Genomic DNA, 27,932 nt, shown 5'->3' with positions numbered 1-27,932 from the left:
GGGATCGCAACCCTCAGTGTCGCGCCCGTACCGGCCGGGACCGGCAACGGGATCGCAACCCTCAGTGTTGCCCCCGCTCCCCCCCCAGCCACCGAGCGGTCGGTCTGTATGTGGGATCCGAACCCTCAGCGGGAGCGCCGCCGCGCTTCCCAAGCGGCGCACTGTAGCAGTGCGCCACCGGGCCGGCCCTTATTAATCAAATTTTATTGCTACTTCTTGGAATCCCCCCAGTCCTGCGTGTTCAAGCAGATTTCTTTTGCTGATTCCTCCTTCCCCCAGATGAGCGCCTGTGCTGACTGGGGTAAGGGGGAACAGCTAGGGAAGATTGGGGTCTGTTCCCTGGTTTCAATATTGCTTATTGTAAAAATTATTCTAGATCTGGACTGGGAGAATTATTAGTGTTTGATGGAAGGTCTAACTTTAGGTGTGCTTGAGTTCAGTAACTCTTACAATGGGCATGGCATTGTGGAGTGTGAGGTTTTGATGTTAGAATGTCTCCCATATCTGCCCCATAACAATCTCATCTCCTTACACCTGCTTTCAGGACTCAGCAGAAGAGGGACACCCCATACTTATGTCCTGGCAAGCTGTAGTCCCCACCCTACATCCTTCTGAGCAGACTGGTGCCAGTGGGACCTCTCATGGGTCCGAATGTTTAGCTGATCTTAAGAAGACCCCTAGAGGGCATTACTGTAGTATAATTCTACAATTAGTTTTTAATTTTCAAAGTGAGAAAGTATTGTAACTTTATATTAGTTCATTCATTCATTCAGTTTTATCAGTGCTTTGGGAGGAATATTAGACAATAAGTCAGGACACATGGCTTTTAGTTCTAGTTTTGCAATAAAAAATTATGTTACCTTGGGCAAGTCACTTAATCTCTCTGAAACTCAATTTTCTTAATTGTTAGATAAGAACTTTGACTGATGTCATTTCTGATGTCCTTTCCAACTCTAAATCCTATAGTTCTCTGATCCTCTTATCATCATAAGTTAATTTTAAATCCTCTTTTATAGAAGCACTTTCAGATTTCTTTTAGCCTGGCAGATGATCAGATAGCTGAAAGCCTAAGGTACAAGAGTGTACATTCTTCCAAATTTAGGTTTTAGAAATGTCACATTGTGGCTGTGTAGTTCCAAAAGAAACATTTACTGCCTGTTAAGTTAAAGAACTTAAATTAAAAATAATTGAGGAACTTTGGAAGGGGAAAACCAATTAGAATGAAAGTTTGAAAAGCTTTTGAGTGTTTTAAATTTTCATCTCAACTTTTGTTTATAGGTTGTGAACTGGCTTGAAGGGCCTGGATCAGAACAACTAAGAGCCCAGTGGGGGATTGGTGACTCCATTAGGGCTTCCCAGGCCCTACAGCAGAAGCACGAAGAGATCGAGAGCCAGCACAGTGTGAGAAGCTTTTTCCTCTGCAAGTTACAATGCTATCATTAATGTGCTTATTTAGTAGCATGGGGGTACTAAGTGATAAGTTACTATAAACTTTAGTATAGGGGCATAAAGTACAGTATATTTAATGCTTAGATATCATAAAGGACATTTTGAGTACTTCGTACATATTCATTAGAAGGTTGGTTTTGGTTTCATCTCCAGTACAGTTTAATAATATTTTCATAGAAACACAATTTGTATGAAATTTTAAAAGCTACGGTTACAGAAAAAAGTGATAGTACAAAAATAGAGCCTTCATCTGTAGTTCCGGGGACAGAAACTTCTGCTCTTAGTCCTCAGAGGGTGGTCCTTCCCTGCTATATTGGTAGTATAGAGTACAGTTAACAGTCTGAGAGTGATACCAGTAATTGCGGCGTTAAACACAGCTGACAGAGTGAGTGCAAAGGGTGCAGAACGTTTTTCCATTCTCTGTGCGTTTAGGGGTTCATTTTGTAATTGTGAAGGGGATAGTCAGACAAATCGCAGGTATGAAATCAGGAAATAAATTGATCATTAGGCAAACTATAGATAGTAATTGTTCAAGAATTTAAAATTTAACAACTTGTTATGTGGAAGAAACTGATATTTATTAAGCTTCTGCTATGTTATAGTTAGTTCTTCATCATTGCTATGTTATAGTTAATTTTTCGTTATTGGGAAAGTGATCATCCGTTTTGTGCATCAGGTAGTTAACCTCTTTTCTCTCTCAAGTCATATTACTTCTTATGGGAATTTTATACAAAATTGGAAAAATAAAATTTGAATCCATTAATTTCCATCTCCTTAGATTATCTGTCTTAAAAAATTGGTCAATGATAATATTAAACTTTGAACTCAGATGAGATTTAAGGTTTATCTGAACATTATATTTCCGCAGTGTCTTTTTGGTGTTGTTGGCACCATGACTTGGATGCAGTGTTTTTCTTTTCCTATCAACTTCCCCAATTGAAGTGGTAATTAAAAGTTGGATAGTATTAGGAAATGTATGTTTTAACTAAATAAAATTTAAAAATAATATGCTTTGCTTGGGAGTACATTTGAATGAGTAAATCCCATCTTTACTAGAGATGTATTTTAATTCCCTTTTTAATATATACCAATTCTGTTTAGTTTACTAATATTGCTGTCTTTATAATATTCCACAAGTCAGGTTTAACAATCAGCGGTATTGGCAATAATCTACATACTAACAGAGTTGTAATCTAGTTGAGGGGATAATATGTAAGAAAGAGGTATCACAAGATTTGGCGTCATCTGAAGATAGTACATTTTCTTCAGACAGTCTTTGCAATTTTCCTAATTGTAATAGACTTAAAAATGAAATCCCATAATTGAAAATTTTATATATTTTATGCATTTCACAGGTGCCAACATAATGGATTTTTCCTTTTATGCTAAAAATTTATAATTTACATTTAACTTATAAACCTTGTTCCTTTTATGCTAAAAAGTTATGTTAATCATTTATATTTAACTTGTAAACCTTGTTTCTGAGGTTATAATCTTTAATTCTCTTGTTACTTTTAAAATAATTTAATGCTGTTGATTTTTTTGACATGGACTGTGATTTATTTGAACTCATGGATTGTTCTGTAGCATGTTATATAGTATAGTTAGATTCTAAATTTGTTCCCCTATTTAGTTCTTGAAAACAGTGTTTGCTATAGCACATTCTAGACTTCATCTAAGAGGATTTAGTTATGAAAGTATCCCAAAAATCCTTTTAATAAGGATATATGACACATGAGGATCCTAAAGACAGGATTTATATATACTTTATTATTTTCAAAGGAAGCCAGAAGAAGTGATTGTAGTTATAAATTTGATTATATGCATGATGTCTGTATAAGTTCATAAAAGGAATTGAAAAGTACATTTTATATTGTATATTGTATGGATGAAATTACAAATGATATACATAGAGATTCCTGTGTTTAGATGTTTGTTTTTGTATTTTTATTATATTTATAAGGTTTTTAAAATCAGCTTAAAGAAACAAATTGCTTATGGGTGGCCGTTTCCAAATGTTTGAAATTACTTATAATGTGGAATCAATATACAGAACTTATGAATTAGAAAGGACCTTAGAGATTATTCCAATACCACCACCTTATTTTATAGATGAATAAACTGGGAAGTTAAATTTTTTGATCAGTGACTAGCTGGACTAGGGTAAAAACACATATATCTTGATACCCAGTTGGTATTTTCTCTCTCTCTCTCTCTCTCTCTCTCTTAGAGAAAGCTACTAAATTTCATGGGTATGCTTAAGATACAGCATTTTTTTTTTCATTCATATACTCTTAATACTTGAGGACATATACAAAAAAAGAAACATTGATGGTTTAACATGTATTTCATTTCTTTAAATCGTGTGATTTGTTTCAAAATTGGGAGGTGGAGACAGATTGAATGGGAGTATAAATGAAACAGAATCAGCCATGAATTGATGATTATTGAGGCTGGATGGTACATGGAGTATCATTATACTATTCTTTTTACTTTTGAATAGGTTAGAAAATTTCAATTCTAAAAAGTTTAAAAAAGAGGATTATTTTAACCAATAGGTGGCACTGCATTGTCACCTTGAGAATAGGTTGGTTGATTTTGGATGAATGTATTGGCCTGTGATGTTGAAGATGTTCTAATAGTTTATTAAAAGCTTTCTTTTCTCTTTGTAAATAGAAGTGAACAGTTTAAAGTATTTATTATTAAAGTATTTATTTATTTACATGTCTTAAGAAATTATAATTACAAATTTCTAGTATTGATAGCTAACAAGGGTAGAATTTGGGAAAAGTTTTGACATACCATTTTGTATTAAAGCACAGTGTCAAGTATTAAATTTTACATTATGCATAAGCGCATACTGCAGAAATAAAGCTAAAAACCCAAATTTGTTAAGATACTCAGTACAAGTATATATATATATATATCTGCAGAAATAAAGCTAAAAACCCAAATTTGTTAAGATACTCAGTACAAGTATATATATAAGTGAAAATCCTATTAATATGTTGTTCTTTGTTAAGGGTTGTGAATTAGAGGTTCATTTGGTTTTTTACTACAACACAGCAGAAAAAATAAAAAGATACGTGGAAATGATTGTATGAGTACTAGCTGACTATAAATGTAAGGGTATTTTAGTTCCATAATAAATCTGGTTGTATCTTTTGGGTGGAGTAAGTGTGTGGTAGGAAAAGCACATGATGGGAACGTGCAGAAGCCGATCCAGAGTTCTGGCAGTGTCCCGCCATCCCACAGTGCTGCTTCTGCTCTCCAAAGAGAACCCAGGCTGGCGTGCTGTGCCTAATAAGCAGCAGAAAAGGTCTTCATTACAAATTAGGACCCATTTCTCCCTAACATATATTCTAAGTAAATTCACCTTTTTAGTCTAAGTGAGTTGCCCATGCTTCTTTCCTCCTAGATTGGCATCCTGTTTCATGGTATAAAGTATAAATACCCATCATTTACCACCTGTGCATTGCCACCAGTTCACACATAACTACAGTGTCAATTCTGACTCTTTCCATCCTAAATGTGAGCATTTGAGCTCATTTCTTACTGACCATCTTAATCCAAATCCCAAATTTTGGTGTTGATTCTTTATTTTGCTATAAAGTAATCTTTTCTATACAGCCATTAATGAACCAAATGCAGCCTGTGCACCTAAGGTTCTGTACATTCTATTTTCTAGGAAAAACATTTTTATTAATTTTAAATGTATCCATATACATAAGCCAGATTCCCCCCCACCACCAACTCCCAAGGCCTAGAGAATCTGATTATTTCTTTATGACAACCTCAGTCAGAAATATCAGTGTCTCTAATTTCAGGCGTTAATTTTTTGAGACATGTTAGTCATTATGTTGTATTTACATCACTGGTCAGGTTGCTAGAGCCTATATTTTACAAATTCAAATGAGGAAAAAATCAGCTCCACAATAATGGTTCTTAAAGTTAGCGGCATAAGAGTCATCGGAGGTGCTTGTTAATATTCCAGGGCCCCACCCCCACAGCCTCTGATTTAGTAGGTCAGGGATGGATCTTACATATTTTTAATAAGCACCCCAGGAGATCTGATGCAGGTAGTTCTCACTGAGAAATGCTATCCTATGCCTCTCAATCTCTAGTTTACTACTTTTCTCAGAATCATTGCTATTACTTCTTCAAAGAATTATTATTTATTTAGAGTATTAACTAAGTTTGTAAGTACTATAAATATGACAATGAAATCCTTTTCTGTTTTAGAACATGACAATGATGATTGCCTCAGGTAATATTTTCCACTTTAAAACAGTCGTTCTCCATTAACCATTTTAATGACTGTGTAGTTTAAAAAGTATCTTACCTGTATTATCTAATTAAGTCCAAACAGTAACAAATCAAGTAGGTAAGACAGATTTTATCATCACCATTGGATAGAGCAGGGTTTCTCAACTTTGGCACTATTGGCACGTTGGGCCAGATAAATCTTTGTTGTAGCGGCTGTTCTGTGCATTGTAGGGTATTTAGCAGCATCACTGGCCTCTACTTATTAGTGCAGTAGTATCCCTTCCTCTCAGTTTTGATAACCCAAACTGTCTCCAGACATTGTCAAATGTTCCCAGGAGGGGCAAAATCACCTGTTACCTACTTAATTTAATGTCAACAAATCTATAATATCTAATATGTTTTATACATTCATTCAATACATGTTAATTGAGCACATAATGTAAGTCACATGTTGTTTTAGGCTCGTGGGATATAGCAGAGCCTTACCATGTGGAATTTACATTCTAGTTGTGGAGATAGGGAATGGAGAACATTATAGATATGACTTTTAGGAATGGCCTCTCTGACGAGATGACATTTAGTCAGAAACTTTGAAATGATGTGAAGGAGTAATTTAAGCAAAGGGCAGTTCAGTTAAAGGACATAGCAGTCGAAACACCCTAAAGCAGGAGCATGATTGAGACTGTTGGTGCTGCTGGAGTACAAGGAACAAGGTAGAGAGTCACAGAGGGTGTCAGGGGCTAAAACATGTAATGTCTTTTTAGTCCATGGAAAGGAACTTGAAGCGTATTTTAAATGTTATATGAAGTCATTGGAGAGGTTTTTGAGCAGAGAACTGAGTTTTGTGTTAAGAAGATGACTGGCTATTGTGTGATGAATAAGGAGTAGGGACAAACAGTGGTGGAGGACAGGAGGCACTAGGACAGTGGCAGTAGAAGCAGCAAGAAGGTGTCGGGTTCACGAGGTTGATCCAGCAAGGCTTGCGGAGGGAAGAATCAGGCTTTTGGCCTTAGCAATTGTGAAGATGGGGAAGACTGGGAGAGAAGCAGGTTGAGGCGGGGGAGGGGGTGGGGTGGAGAATCAGTATCTTTGGGGACAGGTTAAATTTTAGACATTTGATAGTCATCCAAGGGAAGATAGCCAGTAGCAGTTGGGTATCAGTATCTGGGGCTCAGGGGAGGGGTCAAGGTTGAGGACATTAAGTTGGTGATTATAGCCTACAGATGTTATTTAAAGGCATGGGAAGCATCCATGAAGTCATCCAAGCCCAGTAAGCTTTGATTTAGAAGAAAAGAGAGCCTCAGAGAAGCTGAACCCTGGGTCATCCTAAGTTTAAAGGTCAAGAAAAAAGAGAGCTAGCAAAGGAGGCCAACAGGGGCTCTTGTGTCTCAGAAAACAAGAGTCTTATCTAAGGCATTTCCAGGATGAGGAAGTGGTCATCTGTGCCAAATGCAGCCAAGAGGTCCTGAAAGACAAAGACTTGGAATTGACCATTGGATTCAGCAAGGTGGAATTTTTTTGTTGAATTTGACAAGACTGGTTTCAGAAGAGTGGGAAGGGCAAGTCCTGATTAGAGTGGGTTAAAAAGAGAATGGGAAATGGGAAAAGAGTGAGTATAGAGAACATCTTCAAGGGAATTTTTTTTTAAAACTGAGGTTTAATTTATACATAATAAAATGCACAGATCTTAAGTGTATATTTTGTTGTGTAATATAAGATATTACAGATTCCGATGCTGATGGAGATAATCCAATTGAGAAAGAATTGATGGGAGGGAGAAAAGATAATTGCAAGAGCAAAGCTTTGTGTTGGCAGCAGAAGATAGATAACGCACAGAGAAGTGGTTGGCCTTAGAAGCAGGCACAGACCATTGATTAGAGCAGCGAGGGCAGAGCTTAGGGCTATGGAAGAAGGGAAGGTCATAGATTTGTGGTGGGAAGATGAGAGTTTATCTACTGATTGCTTCCCAGGGAATTCAGATCTTTGGCTGAGAGTGAACAGGAAAGAGGGGATTTAAGGAGTGAAAACAACATAATCAGGAGAATGGGAAAGTGACTGGAGAAACATAAAAGGATTGCCGAAGGCCCGTTTGAGGTTATTCAGTGGTAACTTTAAAAAGTGACTTACGCACGTAGTTGTTTTTATCTAGCCATCTTCAGCTACTCGGGTACAGGCACACAGTAGGCAGAGAAACCGGATTTGAGGTTCTTACAGGTAAGTCTGGTGGAAGGAAGGAGAGCAGGACGTGGCATGGGTTGTGTGCTGGGAGGTGGTTGTAAGCTTTGATCAAGCCTGGAATTGAGACAGGAGGCTCCTAAGTGTTGGGCAATAAAACATGCTGAGGTTACTAGATTGGCAGATCCATTGGGGTTGTAGGTGTGAGCATACTAAAAGAGGTGGATTGGAGAGTCAGTACCCGTTAGTCAGAGAATGGGATTCATGAAACTGAGATTTTTGGAGTTATATGGTAATGTATGATGACAGGTTTTTTATCACCAGTGGAATAGGTAGCTTGCGTGGGATGAGGACAAGATAGCTGGAAATGAGGGAGGGTGTCCAGGAACTGAGAGTCCAGGGTATTGGTGAATGTCTACATGGTAGAAGTCACTAAGATGGCTGGTGCTGAGACCTTTGCTAAACCCCTTTAGATGAGGCGATGCAACAAAGAAAGCTGGAAGGACATAATTCAACAGCATGCACTTCAAAGGAGATGTGGCTTTGAGAGAAGAGGGAGAAGAATTGGTCTGGAGGCAGTAATGAGGAATGAGGCAGTAGGTGTGGAAACAAAAACAGTAATCAATTGAGATGGCTGCAGGGATAACTGTTTTCTCTGAGGGTGGACAGGTTTCATTTAGAGTAAGAAAGAGAAGGGAACACTTAGAGGCCAGGAAGAGGATGTAGGAGATTTTGCTATAGGCAAGCAGTGAGAGTTCCAGGGATGTCAGTGGAAGGATTTGGGGTTTGGGGACTTTTCATCCTCAATTTAAATAATTTTGCCTTGAAAAATTTTCATGTATGGTACTTAGTTTATCTAGAGAAATTGTAAACTGTGATGTCCCCCAGGAACTAATTTGATCCTTAATTTACTTTCCAATGTCTCAATTACAGGAATGGTTTGCAGTATATGTGGAGCTTAATCAGCAAATTGCAGCACTCTTGAATGCTGGGGATGAGGAAGATCTTGTGGAACTGAAGTCGCTGCAGCAACAACTCAGTGATGTTTGTTATCGACAAGCCAGTCAGCTAGAATTCAGGCAAAATCTCTTACAAGCAGCTCTTGAATTTCATGGTGTTGCCCAAGATGTAAGTGTCTATTCTGATTGCTTTTCTTTTCTTCAAATTATCTGGACGCTTATCTACACATAATTTTTGCAGGTTTGCATGCCTCATAATTATTTTTCTGGAACAGTAAAATAATTTACTGGTGGGGGTAATGAGATAAATTCTTTGTGGGTTTTTTAAAAATCATTATGCATGCAATTAAACCTTTTATTGTCTAACTGGAGTGTTCCAAACTCATAGATATATTTCATTTTGACTGCTTCTCAATGTTTATGCTTCATAACATAGATGAAAATGGAATTGTCAATAATGTTTTGCATTCTGCTGACCTGGATGTATTTCTTTGTCTTCCTGGTGCATGCATCTGTGTGTTTTGTCTTCCAGATAACATTATTCTAATTATTTGTCCTTGTGTTTTAACAGTGTAGTTTGTTCAAGTGTAATTGTGATAACCTCATTAGATATAATCCTCATCAATCATTAAACACTTTAGATGCTGATTACATCAGGGTTATCTCTTTGGTGTCCCTCTGCTTTAGTTGTCTCAGCAGTTGGATGGCTTATTAGGGATGTTGTGCGTAGATGTAGCACCAGCTGATGGAGCATCGATTCAGCAAACTTTAAAACTGCTTGAAGAGAAGCTGAAAAGTGTTGGTAAGCAGATTTTAAAAATGCTGAAACATAAGGGTCCTTTTTTTAAAAATATCATTTTTGTGGTTAGACAATTGAGTCAACTTACACTGAACTAATTATAATTATTTGCAGGGAACACAGGAAAAAAATAGTATGAAAAATGTTTTACTACTTTGAGGGGGATGTAACTTACGCTAAAAATTTTATTTTTCGTTATTGGTTAGTCACTCCTCTTCACTGGGCCTTTCGCCTTTCTTGTTTACCCAGCCATATCTACAGGTGCTATGTCTTGCATACCCAGTACTATGAACAGTTATTTGTAGTGCATGCATAAACTGTAATTAGCTGTGAAGTGTCCTGTGGTAAACCCTGTATGCCCAAAACTGTGTTTTATGCAATGATTTTTGTTGTTGCTATATCCTAACCTTGTGAAAAAATAGTTGGTTTGGTTCTGTGCATTTGTTTCTCCAAACTGGGAATATTGACAAGGTTGCATATTCTCCAAGGGGAGAGTAGTCCAGTTTCATCACGCCAGTTCTGTCACTCAATGTCAAGGCCTTTTAAATTTTCTACAGTAGGAAATTCAGTGAACTTCCCCTAGATCAGGGTGTAAAAGTGGGAAGGGGAGTGTCATATTGAGGGGAACAGGTGGGAACAGGGAAGTGGAGAAGAGGAAGCAAGAACTTAAGGCATGGACTTTGTAGAAAGTTGTTACACGTGATTGAACCAAATTAATTAATTATTGAAAACAACTTGAGGGAATTAGTTTGAAAAATCATGTTTGTATCTACATTTTATTTGCTTGCTGCCTTTGCTGTTATAACAAATGATAGGCATAATACATATTTATTATTTAATATGCCAAATTAAATTAACTTTAGGATGTCAGAAGTTTTCTTGAGCCATGCTTTTCCTTAAAAAAGAGAGAAGAGGGCTGGCCCGGTGGCGCACTGCTACAGTGCGCCGCTTGGGAGTGTGGCGGCGCTCCCGCCGAGGGTTCGGATCCCACATACAGACCGGTTCCCGCTCACTGGCTGAGCGAGGGGCGGGCGCAGCACCAAGGGTTGCAATCCCGTTGCCAGTCCCAGTCCGGTACGGGCGTGACACTGAGGGTTGCGGTCCATTGCCGGACACGAAAAAAGACAAAAAGGGGGAAAAAAAAGAGAGAGAGAGAGAAGAATTTTGATACACCTATCTAATTTGGAGTATTATAAACATATCCTAAATGCTGTTTCCCCCAGTGTGCAACGTGACACTGAGGGTTGCGGTCCATTGCCGGACACGAAAAAAGACAAAAAGGGAAAAAAAAAGAGAGAGAGAGAGAAGAATTTTGATACACCTATCTAATTTGGAGTATTATAAACATATCCTAAATGCTGTTTTCCCCAGTGTGCAGGTCCATTGCCGGACACGAAAAAAGACAAAAAGGGGGAAAAAAAAGAGAGAGAGAGAGAAGAATTTTGATACACCTATCTAATTTGGAGTATTATAAACATATCCTAAATGCTGTTTCCCCCAGTGTGCAAGCTGGACTGAACCTTTACTCACAATGTTCAGCACCCTTTTATACTGATAATATATTGCTGGAGTGTTCTAAAATCTTGCAAATCTTATTCATTTCCTTAGAATATTTGCCTTGTTTTCCTAAAAGTTGGACATAAAAGCAGAAAGATAAAAAAAGAAAAATCTTATTTATCAAAATAGAAATTCTCATATTTTCTTCCTGCTTTCAATTTTTAAAAGTAACTATTACCTATGGAAATTCATGTTTCGAAAATTCCCTTAAGGGAGCATTGGACAGGAGAGAGTGCTCCAGTTCTAGCTGCACTTAAAGGAGTTTTATTGCTTGAAATGTTCAGAGGACTCCATACCAATATGGTTTAATGTACAAAGCTGTTACACTTGGAAGCCAAATACAGTATCTGCCAAGCGGATTTACTTGAGGGAAGGAAAGCACCTCAGTTGTTTAAGAGATTAAATCTAGTAACTTTTGTTTTAGATGTGGGATTGCAAGGTTTGCGTGAAAAAGGTCAAGGTCTCCTGGATCAGATCTCCAATCAGGCATCCTGGGCCTATGGAAAGGATGTAACCATTGAAAATAAAGAAAATGTGGACCACATACAAGGAGTGATGGAAGATATGCAGCTTAGGAAACAAAGGCAAAGTTTGAATGTTAATGTTATTTATTACCAAGATAATATTAATTAAAATGAAAAGTTATATAATTTATATTTTACATACAAACTAAAAGCTCTGTAGTAGACTGATGATAGGTTTGTGGTGAATATAATAATTATTGTATATAATTGTACTAACAAATAATGACAATTCATTCAATTAGTAGGCACCTTTTCCCTTTTTTCTTGGTAGCAAAAATTTTAGTTATACCCAAGTACTTCACATTCTGTACCCTCAATGTAGCCTGTGGCCTCTTCTGTTTGAAGAAAACCTTTTTGGAGAATTTTGCTTTTTCATTTTCATTTAGTTTAGAATTACAATTAAGTTTGTCATCTACATTGATCTGTTTCTTCATCTAAACTTTTTATAAAATGTCACACATCCCTTGTTTTTATATTTGCTATAGAAGGATGAGACAATGGACTAATGACAGTGTTTAGTTTCATTTGATATAGAACTAGGAATTTAAAGGATTCTTTGAAAACTCAATTGGCAATAACAACTGCAAAATATTGTAATGTAAAGGATGAAAATTATCTCTGCAAGTATTCACAATCTAGCATGGTTGTATGAAATTTTGCACACTTATAGAAACTGTAAACTCAGCAACAAAACCTCACAGAAACTCTCCCCCTACATCATACAGAAAATAGTCATGGGGCAGAAATTCTTTCTATATCCTACCCTCATATCTGTAGGCTTATCCATTTCATTATCTATTCTCATCACAGAGGATGATAGAGCTCTCCTCTTATCAAAGCTGATCCTTTTCCATATTGGCTCTGATTCTGACCACCCTCCTGTCTTCTCACTTTGTCAGCTCCCATTCTCTACTCTGATTCCCGCCACTCATTTAAATGCTTAAATCTCTCCTATTAAAAAACAACACTTACAAACATGTGTATATCTTCCTTTTCAGTCCTTTGTCTTCCAGCATTCGAACTCACCTTCCTCACGGCTCAGTCATTTGAAGGTCTAATCTATATTCACAGTGCTTGCTTCCTCACCACCTGCATTTACTTGCCAACCCTCCTCTGTATGGCGTCTACCCTTCACCATTTCATTCAATTTGCTCTTACTGGTGTTATCAATAATTTTGTAATTGCCATTGTAATAAACGCTTGATCTTGCTCAAAATCCAGGGAATACTTTGAGACCTGACTTGCTTGACTCTGAATAGTGTTGGACACAGCTGACTTTTTCTTCTTGAAACTTTCTGGGCAGCATTGTCTTCCTTGAAAACACCCTCACGCTCCTCCTCCTGGCACTCTGTTTCTTCTTGGTTTTCTCCACTGATTTCTTATGCCCTAGCTAAATTTGCTACGTCCAGGGTTTGTTCTGGGGCCAAGTTCTCTTCTTTATGTGTTCTCTGTGGACAGTCTCACTACTTTAATACAATCATGGGTTACTAGTATGGCTCTCACCAAGACCCCTCTCCTGTGCTCTAGACCCCTCCCCTAGCTAAATTTGCTACGTCCAGGGTTTGTTCTGGGGCCAAGTTCTCTTCTTTATGTGTTCTCTGCAGACAGTCTCACTACTTTAATACAATCATGGGTTACTAGTATGGCTCTCACCAAGACCCCTCTCCTGTGCTCTAGACCCCTCCCCTGTGTTCTAGACCCAAAATTCCAGTTGCCTACTTAGTATCTCCCACTGGATGTCCCATGTAGTCTTCATACCTACTTTGTCCAGATTAGAATCACTTTTCCGCAAAACTTGCTCTTTTATTTTAATTTCCTATCTGGATTGAAGTTATCATCCACTACCAAACTCGGAATTTATCCTAAAATCTCTTATCCTTCTCATCCCTTTATAGCCTGATCAGATATCCCAGTTCTGCTGTCTCTAAATCCCAAACATTTCTTTGTTCAAAATCTTCTCCCTTATCTGCCTCCACCACTGCTCCTCTCCAGCCTGTTGTACACAAGAGTAATCTTTGTAACGTGCAAATATTGTATAAAACCTCCTTCAGTGACTTCCTGGTTTTTCACATGAGGTTCAGTCCCCTTGGAATAGTGTAGGAAATCTTTCATAATCCAGTCTTGCATAGTCTTATCTTTTATAGCTTTCCCACTAGCTTTCCCACCGAATCACACAATTGTTTTTATCTCTTGAATGCATCATGCAGTTTCATACATCCATGACTAAGAATGCTTCTTTACTCATTTTCTGCCTAGTGATTTCTACCTTTACTTCAAGACTCAGGTATACTTATACTTAAGAAGCCTTTTTGGATTTCTAAGGCAAGTTAGCCACTTGCTCCTCCCTATTCCCATACAACTTTTTCTGTAGCTCCATAATTGCACTTACCACATTGCCTGTTTAAAAGTTCATCTCCCAAATGGGCGCATCTTATAGAGATCATGTCTTATTTTTTTCCCAGCACATTATCCAATAGCTGAAACATAATGTATTGAGTATGATAGCATCTTTATCGTTAAAGTCTTACATTGTTTTTTAGTTTCAGTTTTAAAAATAGCTATCATCACTTTTCTTCAGCCCCTTGTAGATTTTCTTTAACCAAGTCTCATTTTAACATTATGTTGTGACTTCTATTGAGAGCATCTTTATTAAAAAATAGTCTTGTGATAAATACTTCTGTATTGTTATTAAGCTTTCTCTAATAACATTGCCTATAGTTGAGCCCAGTGCCTCTTGGATAACTCATTATTGGCATTTGGGATTGTAATGAGAGCCTCCCTTCCCACATACAGTACATGGAATTCCGTGGGAATGAAGGAAATTTACTAGAACTGAGTTAGATCAAATCATCTTAAAAGTTTAATCTGTATATTATTCAGACACCACAGTGAGATTAAAAAATACTCTGAAAATACTCTGAATTGTGTTTCTATCCACCCAGAGATCAGTGGAGGTTTTTTTTTCCCCCCTTAAGAACATAGATAGAGGTTGTTTGTTTTGTTTTTGTTTTTAATTCAGAATTAAATATTATTCCAGGTAATATAATAATCAGTGGAGGTTTTTTTTTCCCCCCTTAAGAACATAGATAGAGGTTGTTTGTTTTGTTTTTTTTTTTTAATTCAGAATTAAATATTATTCCAGGTAATATAATATAATGAAAAGTGTTCATTTAAAAAAATTTTATTGGAACATAATCTTCTACACTAGTATTTGAGAAATTTAACATTTTTATCTTTGAAGTGTGTTTAATGTTAATTGGCAATGGAGATTTCTTTGTGTTTTAGCGTACTATTATGTTTATGCTTTGCTTCAATATTTTGCAGAATCCATGCTATCCTCAAGAGAGTTTGTCATTCAGTATCATTCAGGTATTTTGAGGTTTCGATGTAACATAGATATAGATATTCTTAAAATTTTTACGAATCAAAACAAAATAGTTGCAGTCTCCATAGTGTAGGACTAAGTATTTTAGTATGCTATAAAACATGTACCAGATGATGATGTTATGATAGTAATCAACAAAACTGAAATGATGAACTAAATTTATGTTTGGCTTCATTAGGTGTGAAGACATGGTAGATGTGCGAAGGTTAAAGATGCTTCAGATGGTGCAGTTGTTTAAATGTGAAGAAGATGCTGCCCAGGTAAGGACCAGTCGGCCACATTATGCAGTTAATGTTAAACAGAAATGCAGTTTTCATGGTCCTGAGAAAGTAAGTTAATTAAGTCAGATTCTAGTTTATCATGCTGAAGAATAAAGTTTGGTTTCTCAGCTGGTTTACTCATTTCATTTGACATATCTTCTCATTGAAATCCCCTATTGAGCTAGAGATTGGGATTATTTATTATTTATTATTGTTAACTAGATTGTCAGTTACATCCCAGGATAAAGGCTACTGTAGCACATTGCTTTTTAACCCAGAAGAAAATTTTCAGTGCCAGGTAAATAATTTGATAATCTTTGTGTAGCTAAGCATCAGAGGACATTTCAGTTTGATGTAAAAGAAATTTATAATTATAAATGTAACACAAATCTGTAATAAGATTTCAATAGATCTATGTTATAGGAAAGCATAATCTTCTGTATGATATAAATTTTAAAAGAGTGCTTCTCTTTAGTAGGTCTTGCCTTTAGATTTAAAAATTCTTGAGGAGTAGGAGAGGTCATTAATTCATGTAGCTTGGCATTGAAAGAAATAAGCTATTAAGAACTTAGGTTGTAATTAATGTAGTAATTAATCACATGATAGTAATCTTTAAAATATGATGTTTTGATATAATAAGTAAAGAGCTATGAATCCATCTTCACTGTTATGTATTTTCATTTAGGCAGTAGAATGGCTAAGTGAACTTCTGGATGCTCTGCTTAAGACCCACATCAGATTGGGCGATGATGCTCAGGAAACGAAAGTTTTACTGGAAAAGCATAGAAAATTTGTTGATGTTGCACAGGTGCAGAACTGGTTATCTTCCTTTTCTACAAGCTCAGTTTTTGAATAGCTTTCTGCATGATTATAATTTAACTTAGCCCTCCAAGTCCAAGAAGGTTAGTTTTGTTATTCCAGAAATATCACAGAATTAAGAAAATGTCAGCTGGTGCATCAAAACTAGCCTGCATAAACTTGAGAGGGTTTATGTTTCCCCAAATACAGGTTCTGTATGCTCCCTCTGATTTATATTATATATTATGGCAAATATGTGTTTATGTCAGTAAGTCAGAAATCCCACTTTCTTCATGTCACTAATGTTAGCTTAATAATACAGAATTATTTTTTGGCAAAAAATTTCTTAATTTATTTTCCCTTATTATCGAGTTCGCATTGTAACAGTTGTAGTTTCCTATATGGAATATTAAGTGCCTAATTTCTCCCATTTGTTCTGATTAATTAGTGAGCAAACCTTCTTTTGGCCAGTGGAATTTAGCCGCCTGAGTTGGTTAAAACAGAATAAGAGAGAGAGAAGCCTAACAAGAAAGAAACTGATTATAACCTAACTAAAAATATTGCTTCCCCTTCATTATTTATGCATGCAGGTAATTTGTAGTAATAAGTGCCACTGGATTCATTCAGTATTATTGATTGTTAGTAGTGTCACTTAATTGCAACCACAGTCCTGCATGCCTTCCCTGTCCTTCTCTTCAGAATTTTTTTATTACAATTTCATTTTTACCTTTTCTTTCTTAGAGCACTTATGACTATGGTAGACAGTTGCTACAGGCCACAGTAGTGCTGTGCCAGTCGTTGCGATGCACTTCTCGGTCATCTGGGGATACACTTCCTCGACTGAACAGAGTGTGGAAGCAATTTACAATAGCGTCTGAAGAGAGAGTACATAGGTTGGAAATGGCTATTGCATTTCACTCAAATGCTGAAAAGGTTCGCTTTTTTTTTTAAATGTAGTCTCAATGGTATTTATTGTATGTTTAAAATATGTTAGCATGTAATTATATGATTAATCTACATTCTAAAATTTATATTAGTTCCATTGTTAAAGTTTGTTTAGATATATTGTCTTAGAGAGTTCAAATTAAGTGTTCGTAATCCGTACCACTGCTGGAGTACTGTGGTTGGAGAAAAGCAGACCATCTGGGAGTCCTCTTTTTATACTGTTTTCTCTGCTCACCAAGCCCAGTGTGCAGAATGTGCTCTCTATATTTTGAGAGCTTCATGACTGCAATATCTTTCATTATGCCAGGAAAGGAAACTTTGCTTTGGCAGCTACTACTAATTGTCACAAAGTTTTAAAAAGGCATTTTGTGATTTTATAATTTAGAGACTGTTCAACTAAAATGAGAATAAGGATGAAAGTAAAACCTGTTTTTCATGTGTTATCTTTAAAGATTCATTCTAGAATTTATTATTCAATGAATTCAAGTCATTAATCCCAGAAACCAAAAATAAAATATGTGGTGTTATTTGGGCAAATTTTCAACAGAACCTTTTTCTTAACTCTTTATAGTAAAAATTTATAGCACCCAAGCCTTACATCTCCATTCCAAAGAGGAGCTTTACTATGCAGTTAACTTTCTGTTGATTTCTAACAATAAAAGTTTATATGTAGGGGATGTGCACTATACTTTATGATATGGCATACCTAAGTTGCAAGTATTGTTAACTGTAGAACTGATGTTGCAAGGAACCTAACATAATAAAGTGTGCAGAGCATAAGTATTGGCACAACATTTCACAAACCGAATATGCCTATGTAATCAGTGCACTGTTCAAACAGCAGAATATTACCAGCACTTCAGAAGCTTCCCCCACTCTCTTGTAGTCACATTCCTGCCCCCTCCCACCCTTAGAGGGTGACCATTGGCCCGATTTCTAACACCACGTATTACTTTATAGGATACTACTTTTAAAATGTATGTGCAAGGACATTTTAAAGTCAAGAGGTCATTTAAGAATGAATATAATTGAGAAATTTTTAATAGAAAAATAATGTTTTTATTTTTTCTGCTACCTGGACTTTATCTTGCTTACAGTAAACTTAATTTAAGGTTATTTTACTGTGCAAAGGTTATTTTACTGTGTAAAGCCCTTTGATATCAGATATTATTTTCCTCTTGACTGTTTATATTTTATACCAGTAAGGATAAATATAACCACAACTATAAGCATATTATGTAGTATAATAATTGGGAAAATATCTAAATTCAATCTTGAATTTCTAAATTTAAAAATTTCCATTTATAAGTAATGCTGAAATAAACATGATTGGATTAAATAAAGCATGATGCAAAAAAAGTTGCCAAAATAAATACTTCTTTTCCTTCTCTCTCCCCCAAATTTTGCAACTCTTTCTTGTAATTAAATTTAAATGGTAATAGTCGAGGGGAAAAAAAGAATAGTATCTCATAAAGAACTATAGAGCTTGAAATTATAAACTGATCAATTTATATTGGTTAACTCAAGTTAGTAGATCTGTTGTTAAGTATAAAGAGTTCAGCTAGGTCTTCACATCAGGTACGTGTTTGTACTCCAAGTATATGTTGTTTTTTATTTATATTTTTTCCATGTCTGAAGTTTGTAACCCCTTGAGGACAGAGTCTATATCTCATTCACATACCATGCTAAATAACCATATAGTAATGTGTTCAATAAATGGTTGCTTAATGAATGAGAGAATCCTTCTTAAGCACAGGTTGAACTTATTTTTCAAATAGTAGTCATGTTATTTTTTTCTTGGAAATTACCATAGACCTTTTTGTACTCTAATTATATATTGTTAGTAGGGATTATGTATCTCATTTTGTTGTTTGGATTTCTTGAGCCAACTTTGCCAATAATAGATTAGTCTTGTACAGCAGTATGCATGGTATGCTAAGAACAAAACAAAAAAATACCTTCAATGTACCAACTTTGCGTGAGCTTGATTCCCTTTCTTTCTCTTGATTGATGTTACCCTTTTATCTGTAGATTTTGCAAGACTGTCCAGAAGAGCCTGAAGCTATCAATGATGAGGAGCAATTTGATGAAATTGAAGCAGTTGGGAAATCACTTTTGGATAGATTAACTGTTCCTGTTGTTTATCCTGATGGGTATGGTGCATGTTCTTACAATTTTATCTTTTTATCTGTGAGGTCTTAAAGTGAAATCATTAAGAGAGGAAATCTGTTCTTTAAAAAGCCAAGTAAATTAGTTTTGGTTTGTGTCTTCAATTCCCACAATAAATTGGCTTAAAATGGAAAGAAATCCAAACTCAGCTGTTAGCAACAGTAGCAGTTGGTACTTGCTGACATCAAATGTGTTTCTTCTTGACAACCTGTTACAGAAGAATGGTCATTGACTACATTGAGGCACTGGGTTCTAGCCTTTGCTCTGATGGTAAGGAGTAGTGTGACTTGGGGCTTCATTCAGAAAAGGAAACAACAGGAAGGGAGGGGACTACTTGTGTAGTGAGGTCATAATAAATGCAAGCACGGAGTTAAACACTTCACCTTCATTAGTTTTGACCAAACAGTGCCAGGCCAGTATGACTATTCCTGATTTATAAATGAAGAAACTGAGACACAGAAAGATTAAGAAAGGTGGTCAGGATTTCACAGCTTCTAGGTGTTAGAGTCAGGATACAATCTCAGGTCTGTCTGGCTGCAAACCCATTCTATTTTCACTGTGCTGTATGACATCCTGATTTCTTCATGTGTAAAATGATAGGGTCCTGATTCCATTGTTTCTTTTCCTTTCAAATAGTCACTAATAAAAATATAAAATAACCAAATGCAAAACAAATGGGCCAGTAAAAGAATCAGAAGGAGCTTCATCCCTCATGATCTGGACCTTCTCAGTAAAAATAATTTAGAGCTAACCCAGCAGATATTTAATTCAAACCATAGAGAAACCAAACCATTGAATAAAAAAAATAAGTATCCTAACTTTGTGGTATAGTGTGATAGACCAGAGTGTGGACTCAGCCAGACCGCTCAGCTCCACCACTTAACTAGCTGTGACACCTTGGGCAAGCCACTTAACCTCTCTGAGCCTCAATTCCCTCCTCTAAAAACAGGGATGTGATAGTCATACCTGCTTAGGTTACAGGGGCAGGGGAGTTACGTGAGCTATAAATGTATGTAAAGTACTTAAAACACATCTGACACACAATAAACACCACTACGACTGTGTCATGAACTTCCAATAATTATTTGGGATTGATATTAGAAAGATATCATATTCCCTTGAAACAACATCATTCTTAATCCATATTTAGGTAATCTCTAGTCATGCCTAAATTTGAACAGAGGTAGCTTAAAGTCGTATTATATATCTGTAATAAAAGAGAATAAAATTCAGCTAATAATGATATTATAGGGGTGATTGTGGTTGTTCCATTCCGACACCCCCCTTTCCCCATTCCCATGTCATTTCACAGCCAATTATCACACAGTCAGTCTCCCATTCTGCTCAGCTCAGCCTAGGAGCATCAGTCCCTGGAATTTTTGCTTGGGCTTCTCTTCCTGTGTTCCACAGATGGTCCATGTGTCTGTCATTTCCTCATCCTTTTAAGATAGAATAACTTAGTACTGTGTATTTAAATTTTAAAGCCACCCATCTTTGATATTTGGAATTGTTATTTTATTCCATCTCATATTTGTATTAAAATTTATGTATATCTATTTTAGGTATTTTGCTAAATTAAATATTTCTCAAATGTGTGTATAATGCTTTTCATAATTATTACTAGAATGAAAACCTGTTTATGCTATATAAAGTTTGTGTGACAGGTTATTCAGATTTATCTTTTACACATTTTCCTGGTAAAATGAAAGAAATTGCTTGTCTCTCTGTATTCACAGCTTAAAGACCCAGGTTCAAGTCCTGTTTTTCCCCCTCTGTGACCTTAGTCAAGTCATTTAACTTTCTAGGCCTTAGTTTTCTGATCTCAAAAATAAACAGGTTAGCCGTATAATTTCCAGGAACTCTTTCAGCTCTAAAAGGTACTATGACTCTGAATACAGTGTCTTTGCAAGTAGCATAAAATTAAATGATTTTTATCTATTAATGTACTGAATAATATCTTAACATTAAAAAGAATATTTTACTTGCCAACTATGTTAGACAGTTGGTGTGCATAGCCCTTAACATTCAAATTCATGTACATATTTAGTGTTTGTGTATGCTATGGATCCAAAACTGAAAAGCAGAATATCTCCAATGTTGCATTGTTTTGTTTATTGAGATGATCATAAGTACATATTGATGTGACAGTTATACCACTAATGTTTTTCACATCATGCCTTAATATATTTTATGCCATTAAAAATATTTTTTGTTTTCTACTGAATTACTACTCAAAGATAACAGTATGGGGCCAGCCCCGTGGCTCACTCGGAAGAGTGTGGCGCTGGGAGTACGGAGGCCGCAGGTTTGGATCCTGTATAGGGATGGCCGGTGCGCTCACTGGCTGAGCATGGTGCGGACCACACCACACCGAGGGTTGCGATCCCCTTACCGGTCAGGAAAAAAAAAAAAAGATAACAGTATGGTCTGCAAATGACTAATCTCTACACATAGGTCATATTGCATCAAAACTTTTCATGGTAGTTTTTGCTTCCTTTTTCATTTGCTGCAGTTAATGAATTTGTATTAATCTGGGTTTTTTCTGTGTTTTTATTTTAGAACCGAACAATATTTTGGAAGTCCAAGTGACATGGCTTCTACTGCAGAACACATCAGAGACAGGATGAAACTAGTTAATCTCAAAAGGCAGCAGCTAAGACATCCCGAAATGGTGACCACAGAGAGCTAATAGCTACCAGCTTCCCACAGATCTGCAGTTCCTAATCCTGCCTGCCATCACTATACGACAGCATTAGCCACAATATGTTAAGATGCATTTCACAGCCAGGTTAAGCCTCATTTTTTTCCATGACACATTTCTCTCTACATGTTAACACTTTGCAACTACCAAGGCATAATTATTGAATGTGCTTTGAGACAATAGACTCCAAGTATCTTAAAAGAAGGAACTATAAACATTGCACTGAAAACTTGCTTTAAAGCTTTACCTGACCTGTCAGTTTGTAGATGATAACGAGCTTTGAATGGTGCTAATAAAAATTTAGCAATTCTCTCTATAAAAAAAAAAAAGGTTGCCCTTCCTCCCCAGGTGACGTAGTAAATTTAGACTGCAGTTACACTGTTATTAGTAGACAATGGTGTCCTCAAAATTTTACTTTGTAATTCTTCTTCAAAATTGATTATTTTTATTGTGACAATATAGAGAAAACCCTTCAGATCCTTGATATATCATATTCATTAAAAGACATTTTCCTATTTGTATTGATAATGTATTGAAAGTTGTTTGTGCTTAATAAAAGGCTTCCTTAAATATCTTATTTAATTTGATAGTTATATCCCATTTTCAAACATGAGTGCCTTATTTTAAAAGGGCATTCTTAGGATTTCAAGGATGGTTTAATATTTGTTTTGTCATGGTGGTTGCATGTATTTTAGCCAAGAAATTAGTATGTAAGCATGTGTATATAACAAATAAGCATGTTTTATCATGAAAAATTATTGTGAAGAACAATTTAGATCTTTAAGAATTTATTAATAATAGAATACTATTTCTAATTTTTCTCTTCTTCAACTTGAAAAATATTATCAAATTATTAACTACCCTGAAGATATTTTGTCTTTCGGGGAGGAGGGCTGAGGAAGAAGACATACATAATTACTTCAGTGTAATCTTTTATATCAGAGTAATCTTTTTGGAGCTAAAATAGCAATTGTTAATAAAATTTAATTTCTCATTATAGACTAGAAGCAAAATAAATTCTGAAGTAGCCTAAGTGAAAAAGCTGTACAACTCTTTAAAAATAAAATATATCATAAAATGCTAGTGCTTTTACATTTTATTAAGTTTAAATGGTAAAATGCCTCTAATTTAATTTTTGTGTTAATTTTTATTTCAGAAAATGTTTTTTTTAAAGATTAAAAGTAATTTTTTAGGCTTGTGATCAAGACAAAATTATGCAAAGAATTGTATGCTGTTTCTTTTTCGTGGTCTACAAACATGCTCATGTATCTTCCAATGCAAAAAATCTCCCTCTGAACCTACTAGTTTCTCCAGCCTTCTTCACTGCCAGACTTCTTGGGGAAATCTGTATTCATTGACTCTACATCCCCATCACCGAATGCACAGCACCTTACAATCTAGTTTTACACAGCGCTCTAATGAAACTGTTCTTTGGAAAATCAGCAGTGGGTTCCCAGTTACCGAATTGAATGGTTTTTTCTCAGAATGCATCACTTGCCCTTCTCTTTGCCTGCAACATTGACACCATTGAGCAACCCTTCCTAGACAGTGTCTTGTCCCTTGAAGATACTGTCTTCTGCCATAACTGTGAGTACAGTTGCACACTTTAATTAAAATATGTCTACTAAACATGTGCTCTTTCAGATTCTGTCCTCAGAATGCTTCTGGCTCTTTTGTAGGTGTCTCTTCCTTAGGGTTTCTATTTTATCCCAATCCTGCATTGCACATATGCTCCAAAATTCCAGACCTGTACTTTCAACTGCCTGCTTGACATTTCCACCTTCATGAGGGATTTATTATATTTATTATATTTTCAACTTTCTCCTCCTGGAGTAATTTGGGTTAATGGTGCAGCCTTTTTATCCTTGGCAAACATGCCAGAAAATCTGGGGCAAAGTTTAATTGCTCCCTTTTGTCTTAAGCTGCCACTGTTTCTGAGAACAGCAAGAAGTTCTTCCTATACTTGATAATTTTCTGTCTTTTAGGGCTTTACTCCTACGAGTATGAGTTTCTGTGGTTCTTCATTTCAGCCTTCATGATGGTGCTAACCACATTCTATAGTTGTTTATTTCTGTGCCTGCTAATACTATAAGCTCTTCTGAGAGAAGGAATCTTGTCCTACTTCTCCTGTTCCCAGTCCTTGGCTCATAGTAATAGATGATCAGTTCTCCTATATGTGAATGGTTTATTGTAGCACTAGTAATATTCGCTCTTATATTGCAGTCTAAAGTGTGTTTAAACGTATTTATTTCCTAAAGTTAGGACTGACTTATGAATACCTACTCATAAGGAAGTCATTTAATATTTTAGATACTTAGATATTGGTACTTTAGGTCTTTAGTTATTATATACAATATCTATTTATTCTACTGAATTTCAGAGTAGTTAGAATGTTTCCATTAAGACTTTATTAGAAAGGAACTGGTTCGTTAGTAACTCTGTTGTCAACTCATGGACTTATAATTGCCAGATGAGTTAGTTTTTATATACCTTAAGCTATCCTGCCTACAAAAAGAGTAAAATAAGGCAGATTTGGAAATGTTATTTGTAATTTGAGTATTTCACATTCAACTGATTATGCTTTTGACATAATACATATTGTCATTCCTCATTCATAAATTTGCTGCCACTTTTTATATGTGTATCTGTATATACACATGGAGTTATGATTGAAAACCCAATAAAGCCCTAGTGTGACTTTTTTTCATAGGGTCACAGTTCACTTACAGTACCTGTGAAGGACGTGACTGCAGTCTGTTTGAAATCACAAGCTATTTGTAGGTCATCAGTTAACATTATGTAAGAGAGAAAGAACCACTCCTTTCTAATTGGCATGTGCCACAACCTTCCACATTACTTTAGCCCATCTCAGGGAATTATTGAAATGTTGGTTGGGCGAGTTTTGTTTTGGTGTGGTTTTTTCAGTTTGAAGGATTTAATTTTTTCTTTTGCCTTCTTATTTTGTGTTTGCTCCTGTGTAAGCTCAGTGTATAATGGCAGTTCTGTCATCTGTTCTTCACACGTCTGGCCCAGCAGAGTTATGATGCAGAGATGATAACTTCATTTCAGATCAGATTTGCTTTGTTCCCAGTACACATTGCTGGTGACCTTATTCTGCTAGGGTGACTCACTGGTGATGTTGATGACACTGCTCAGCCTGCCAGCTGGGATGTTGATGGCAGGTCTAGGCTTTATAGCTGGATAAGAAGGTTGGATACTTCTCTCACTTCACAGAGATTTAAATTGGCTGTTGCTCCCAAATGTTCAAGAGTTACCTAGTCTTAATGTGTTTGTTATTTGTTTCATTACCTTGTCAGGTGACATATGGTATGCTATTTAGTTTATTTTAATATTAGTAGTAGTGTCACACTACTTAATATGAACGTGACAATTAAGTTACTGTTCTGAAAGTGCTGAGCAAACCACAGTCTGATCTAAACCCATTGCGACCAGGGGTGTGATTGTGAAGCTAGCTGAATCTCACTCACTATGCAGTCTGCATTTGAAAAAAGAATTCAGAGTTCTCTGCTACATTGTAAGTTACTTGCCAATAGAGATAAGATATTATTGTGTACTCCCATCCTCACGTTCTAACCCAAAGTACACAAGGCCATGGTAAAATACTATGGGTGGTAAGAATTAAACATATGGCTGCTAAAGTCCTCCACATCTTGAGTCTATAGAGAATGGCACAGGCAGAAAAAACACCTATAAATATATCATGATGGGGCTGGACAGTTAGCCCTGTTGGTCAGAGCATGGTGTTATAACACCAAGGTCAAGGGTTCAGGTCTGCATACCAACCAGCTGTAAAATATATATATATATATATGTATATGTATATATAACATATATAAAAAATATATAAATATATATACACACATATAAAATCAATGACAAAGGAAAAGTTCTCTAATATTAAAAAGATGAGCTGAAACATAGCTGAATAGTTAGCCTAATCAATAAACTTAACTGTTAATTTTCTGTCCTAAAAATGAAAAGCTTTAGTTGAGAGTAGAAAATACTCTGTGGATAGGTAAGGCAACAAATACCTTGAAGAGGCAAAATGAAGTACAGATTTAACATTTGACATTATTTGACTTCAGTATGTGCTACAGAAAAGTTTAGCTAAGAAGCATAAAAAATGGCAAGAATTGTAGAGGAAAATCATAAAAGCAAAAATAAGAATTCTAGAGAATATAACAGAAAGAGTTTGGAGTTTGAATATTTGGCTCCAAAATCTGCCTTTGTCTATGGTACTGTGACCATGGTTTAAAAAAAAAAAAATCAGTGACTTTTTCTGGGACTGTAAAGAAATCATATAAAATAATTTCAAGAACAAAATATAATCATGTAAAAATAAGTGTTGAAAAACACAATGTTATCAAAATGGAAGGCATCATTGCTATAATTATCTTTTCAGAATATAAAATAGAGTATTCTTTAATCTTGCTCTTGCCTCAGGTGACAAGCATGGGATGGTGAGGGCAATGACAAGTTGTTTACATTCATCTCCCTTGGCTTCATCTCCCCTGCACTCTCATCCCCAGCTCACTAGTGTATAAGGAAAATTTACATTCAGGATTACATACCGAAAGGGTGGAGTTGGTGAGCTCATCAGTAAATAACAAGGCTTTGAAATCTGACAAATTATCTGTTTTATGGGCAGAGAATAGACCATCGTGATGGAAGTAAGTGATAAGTATTTATTTTGAGGTTGACAGGGCATGACACAACTCCACTGATAAACACAAGTAAAAGAAAGTCACACTCAGAATGAATATTAGTGAATATAAATCTGTGAAGATATGTATAAAGTATCCCAATAATGAGGTAAAACCATGACGTGAGACCACCATTAGTCTGATTATGGTTAGAGAAAGAAATGTTGGTAAACTTAGGCGGTGAGGATAAACAGAACAAGACTGGTCCTGTAATAGAGACATAGAACTAAGGAGGCTCCGTGACGTAGCATAAATACAGGGGAGTCTTTAAGACTGAAAAGGGTTCATGGATATGATACCGAATATGACAACATCACTGAAATATTTTAAAGCAAACTTGAAAACTTGAGAATAGCCATTAATGTCCCTGTACTTCAAGAAAAAGCAAAACCTGTTCTAGCACATGAAGAACTTAGAGATCAAAAGAAAGCCAGAACTATGACTAAATATTTTGAAAGCAGTGAGTAAATCTTTTTAAAGAATCAAGATTCTTTTTGTTAGAGAACTTTCTGAGGCAATATGTGTAATTCCTAAATGTAATGATATAAGAATTCTTAGCATATAACTAAAAATAGTAGCCAACTGCTGGATATTGAGAGCAGTGTCATTAGGGATTCTAAGTCAGGCGTGTGGAAAACTATTTATGACAAAAGAGGTACTGAACTCTGAAGCCAGTTCCTAGTAAATCTCAAGGAGGCACCTTAGAAGTATTCACAAGATGAAAGCCATGTCTTTAGGGTATGCAAGTGCGTCTCTCTTTGGATAGATAGGAGGATGATTGAGGTGCTTGTCCAGTCAGAACATGGTGGACTAGTCACTATATATTAGCAAACCTCACATCTTTTCAGTTACCCTGATTCTTTTTTAGTTTAGAAGTTAGGGTCAAAACCATTTCTATGCTTAATTTTTCTCTTAAGAATGTTTCTTCATCTTAGCTCTTAGGTTTGTCTTCTCAGCTAATAAATTTGCTCAATATATCATCAAAATATACATACTGTATTTTTTAAAGGTATGAGAAGATCAACATATCACTTTGGCAATTTGAACGAGAGTAGATTTGAGAACTGATCACTCACCTCATGCTCAGAATATCCTTTCACAAGCTCTTCAGAGAAACTTAACTTTCTAAATTGACACTTAGAAGAAATTGATGATTATATGATTATGAGATCAATAATGAAATTCTCAGCAGCATTATTTGGTAAATATTGCACCCTGAAT

The 27,932-nt window shown here is 35.9% G+C and overlaps 1 protein-coding gene across 1 annotated transcript in view; it reads left to right on the top strand.

Annotated features, from left to right (window-relative positions):
- Positions 1–23,070, top strand: part of SESTD1 (SEC14 and spectrin domains 1) — a 42,145-nt gene extending 19,075 nt beyond the window's left edge. The window contains exons 5-13 of the mRNA XM_008567050.1: positions 1,279–1,401; positions 8,824–9,018; positions 9,537–9,651; positions 11,630–11,789; positions 15,293–15,374; positions 16,060–16,182; positions 16,914–17,105; positions 19,149–19,270; positions 21,846–23,070. Of these exons, the coding sequence (XP_008565272.1) occupies positions 1,279–1,401; positions 8,824–9,018; positions 9,537–9,651; positions 11,630–11,789; positions 15,293–15,374; positions 16,060–16,182; positions 16,914–17,105; positions 19,149–19,270; positions 21,846–21,975 (1,242 nt within the window). The 3' untranslated portion in view covers positions 21,976–23,070. The remainder of the gene's footprint in view (positions 1–1,278; positions 1,402–8,823; positions 9,019–9,536; positions 9,652–11,629; positions 11,790–15,292; positions 15,375–16,059; positions 16,183–16,913; positions 17,106–19,148; positions 19,271–21,845) is intronic.
- The last annotated feature ends 4,862 nt before the right edge of the window (positions 23,071–27,932 follow it).

The sequence above is a fragment of the Galeopterus variegatus genome, unplaced genomic scaffold (assembly GCF_000696425.1).
Source record: "Galeopterus variegatus unplaced genomic scaffold, G_variegatus-3.0.2 Scaffold287, whole genome shotgun sequence".
NCBI lineage: Eukaryota > Metazoa > Chordata > Mammalia > Dermoptera > Cynocephalidae > Galeopterus > Galeopterus variegatus.
Note: the sequence above shows the minus strand (reverse complement) of the source record. Positions and strands in the feature narration are given on the sequence as shown.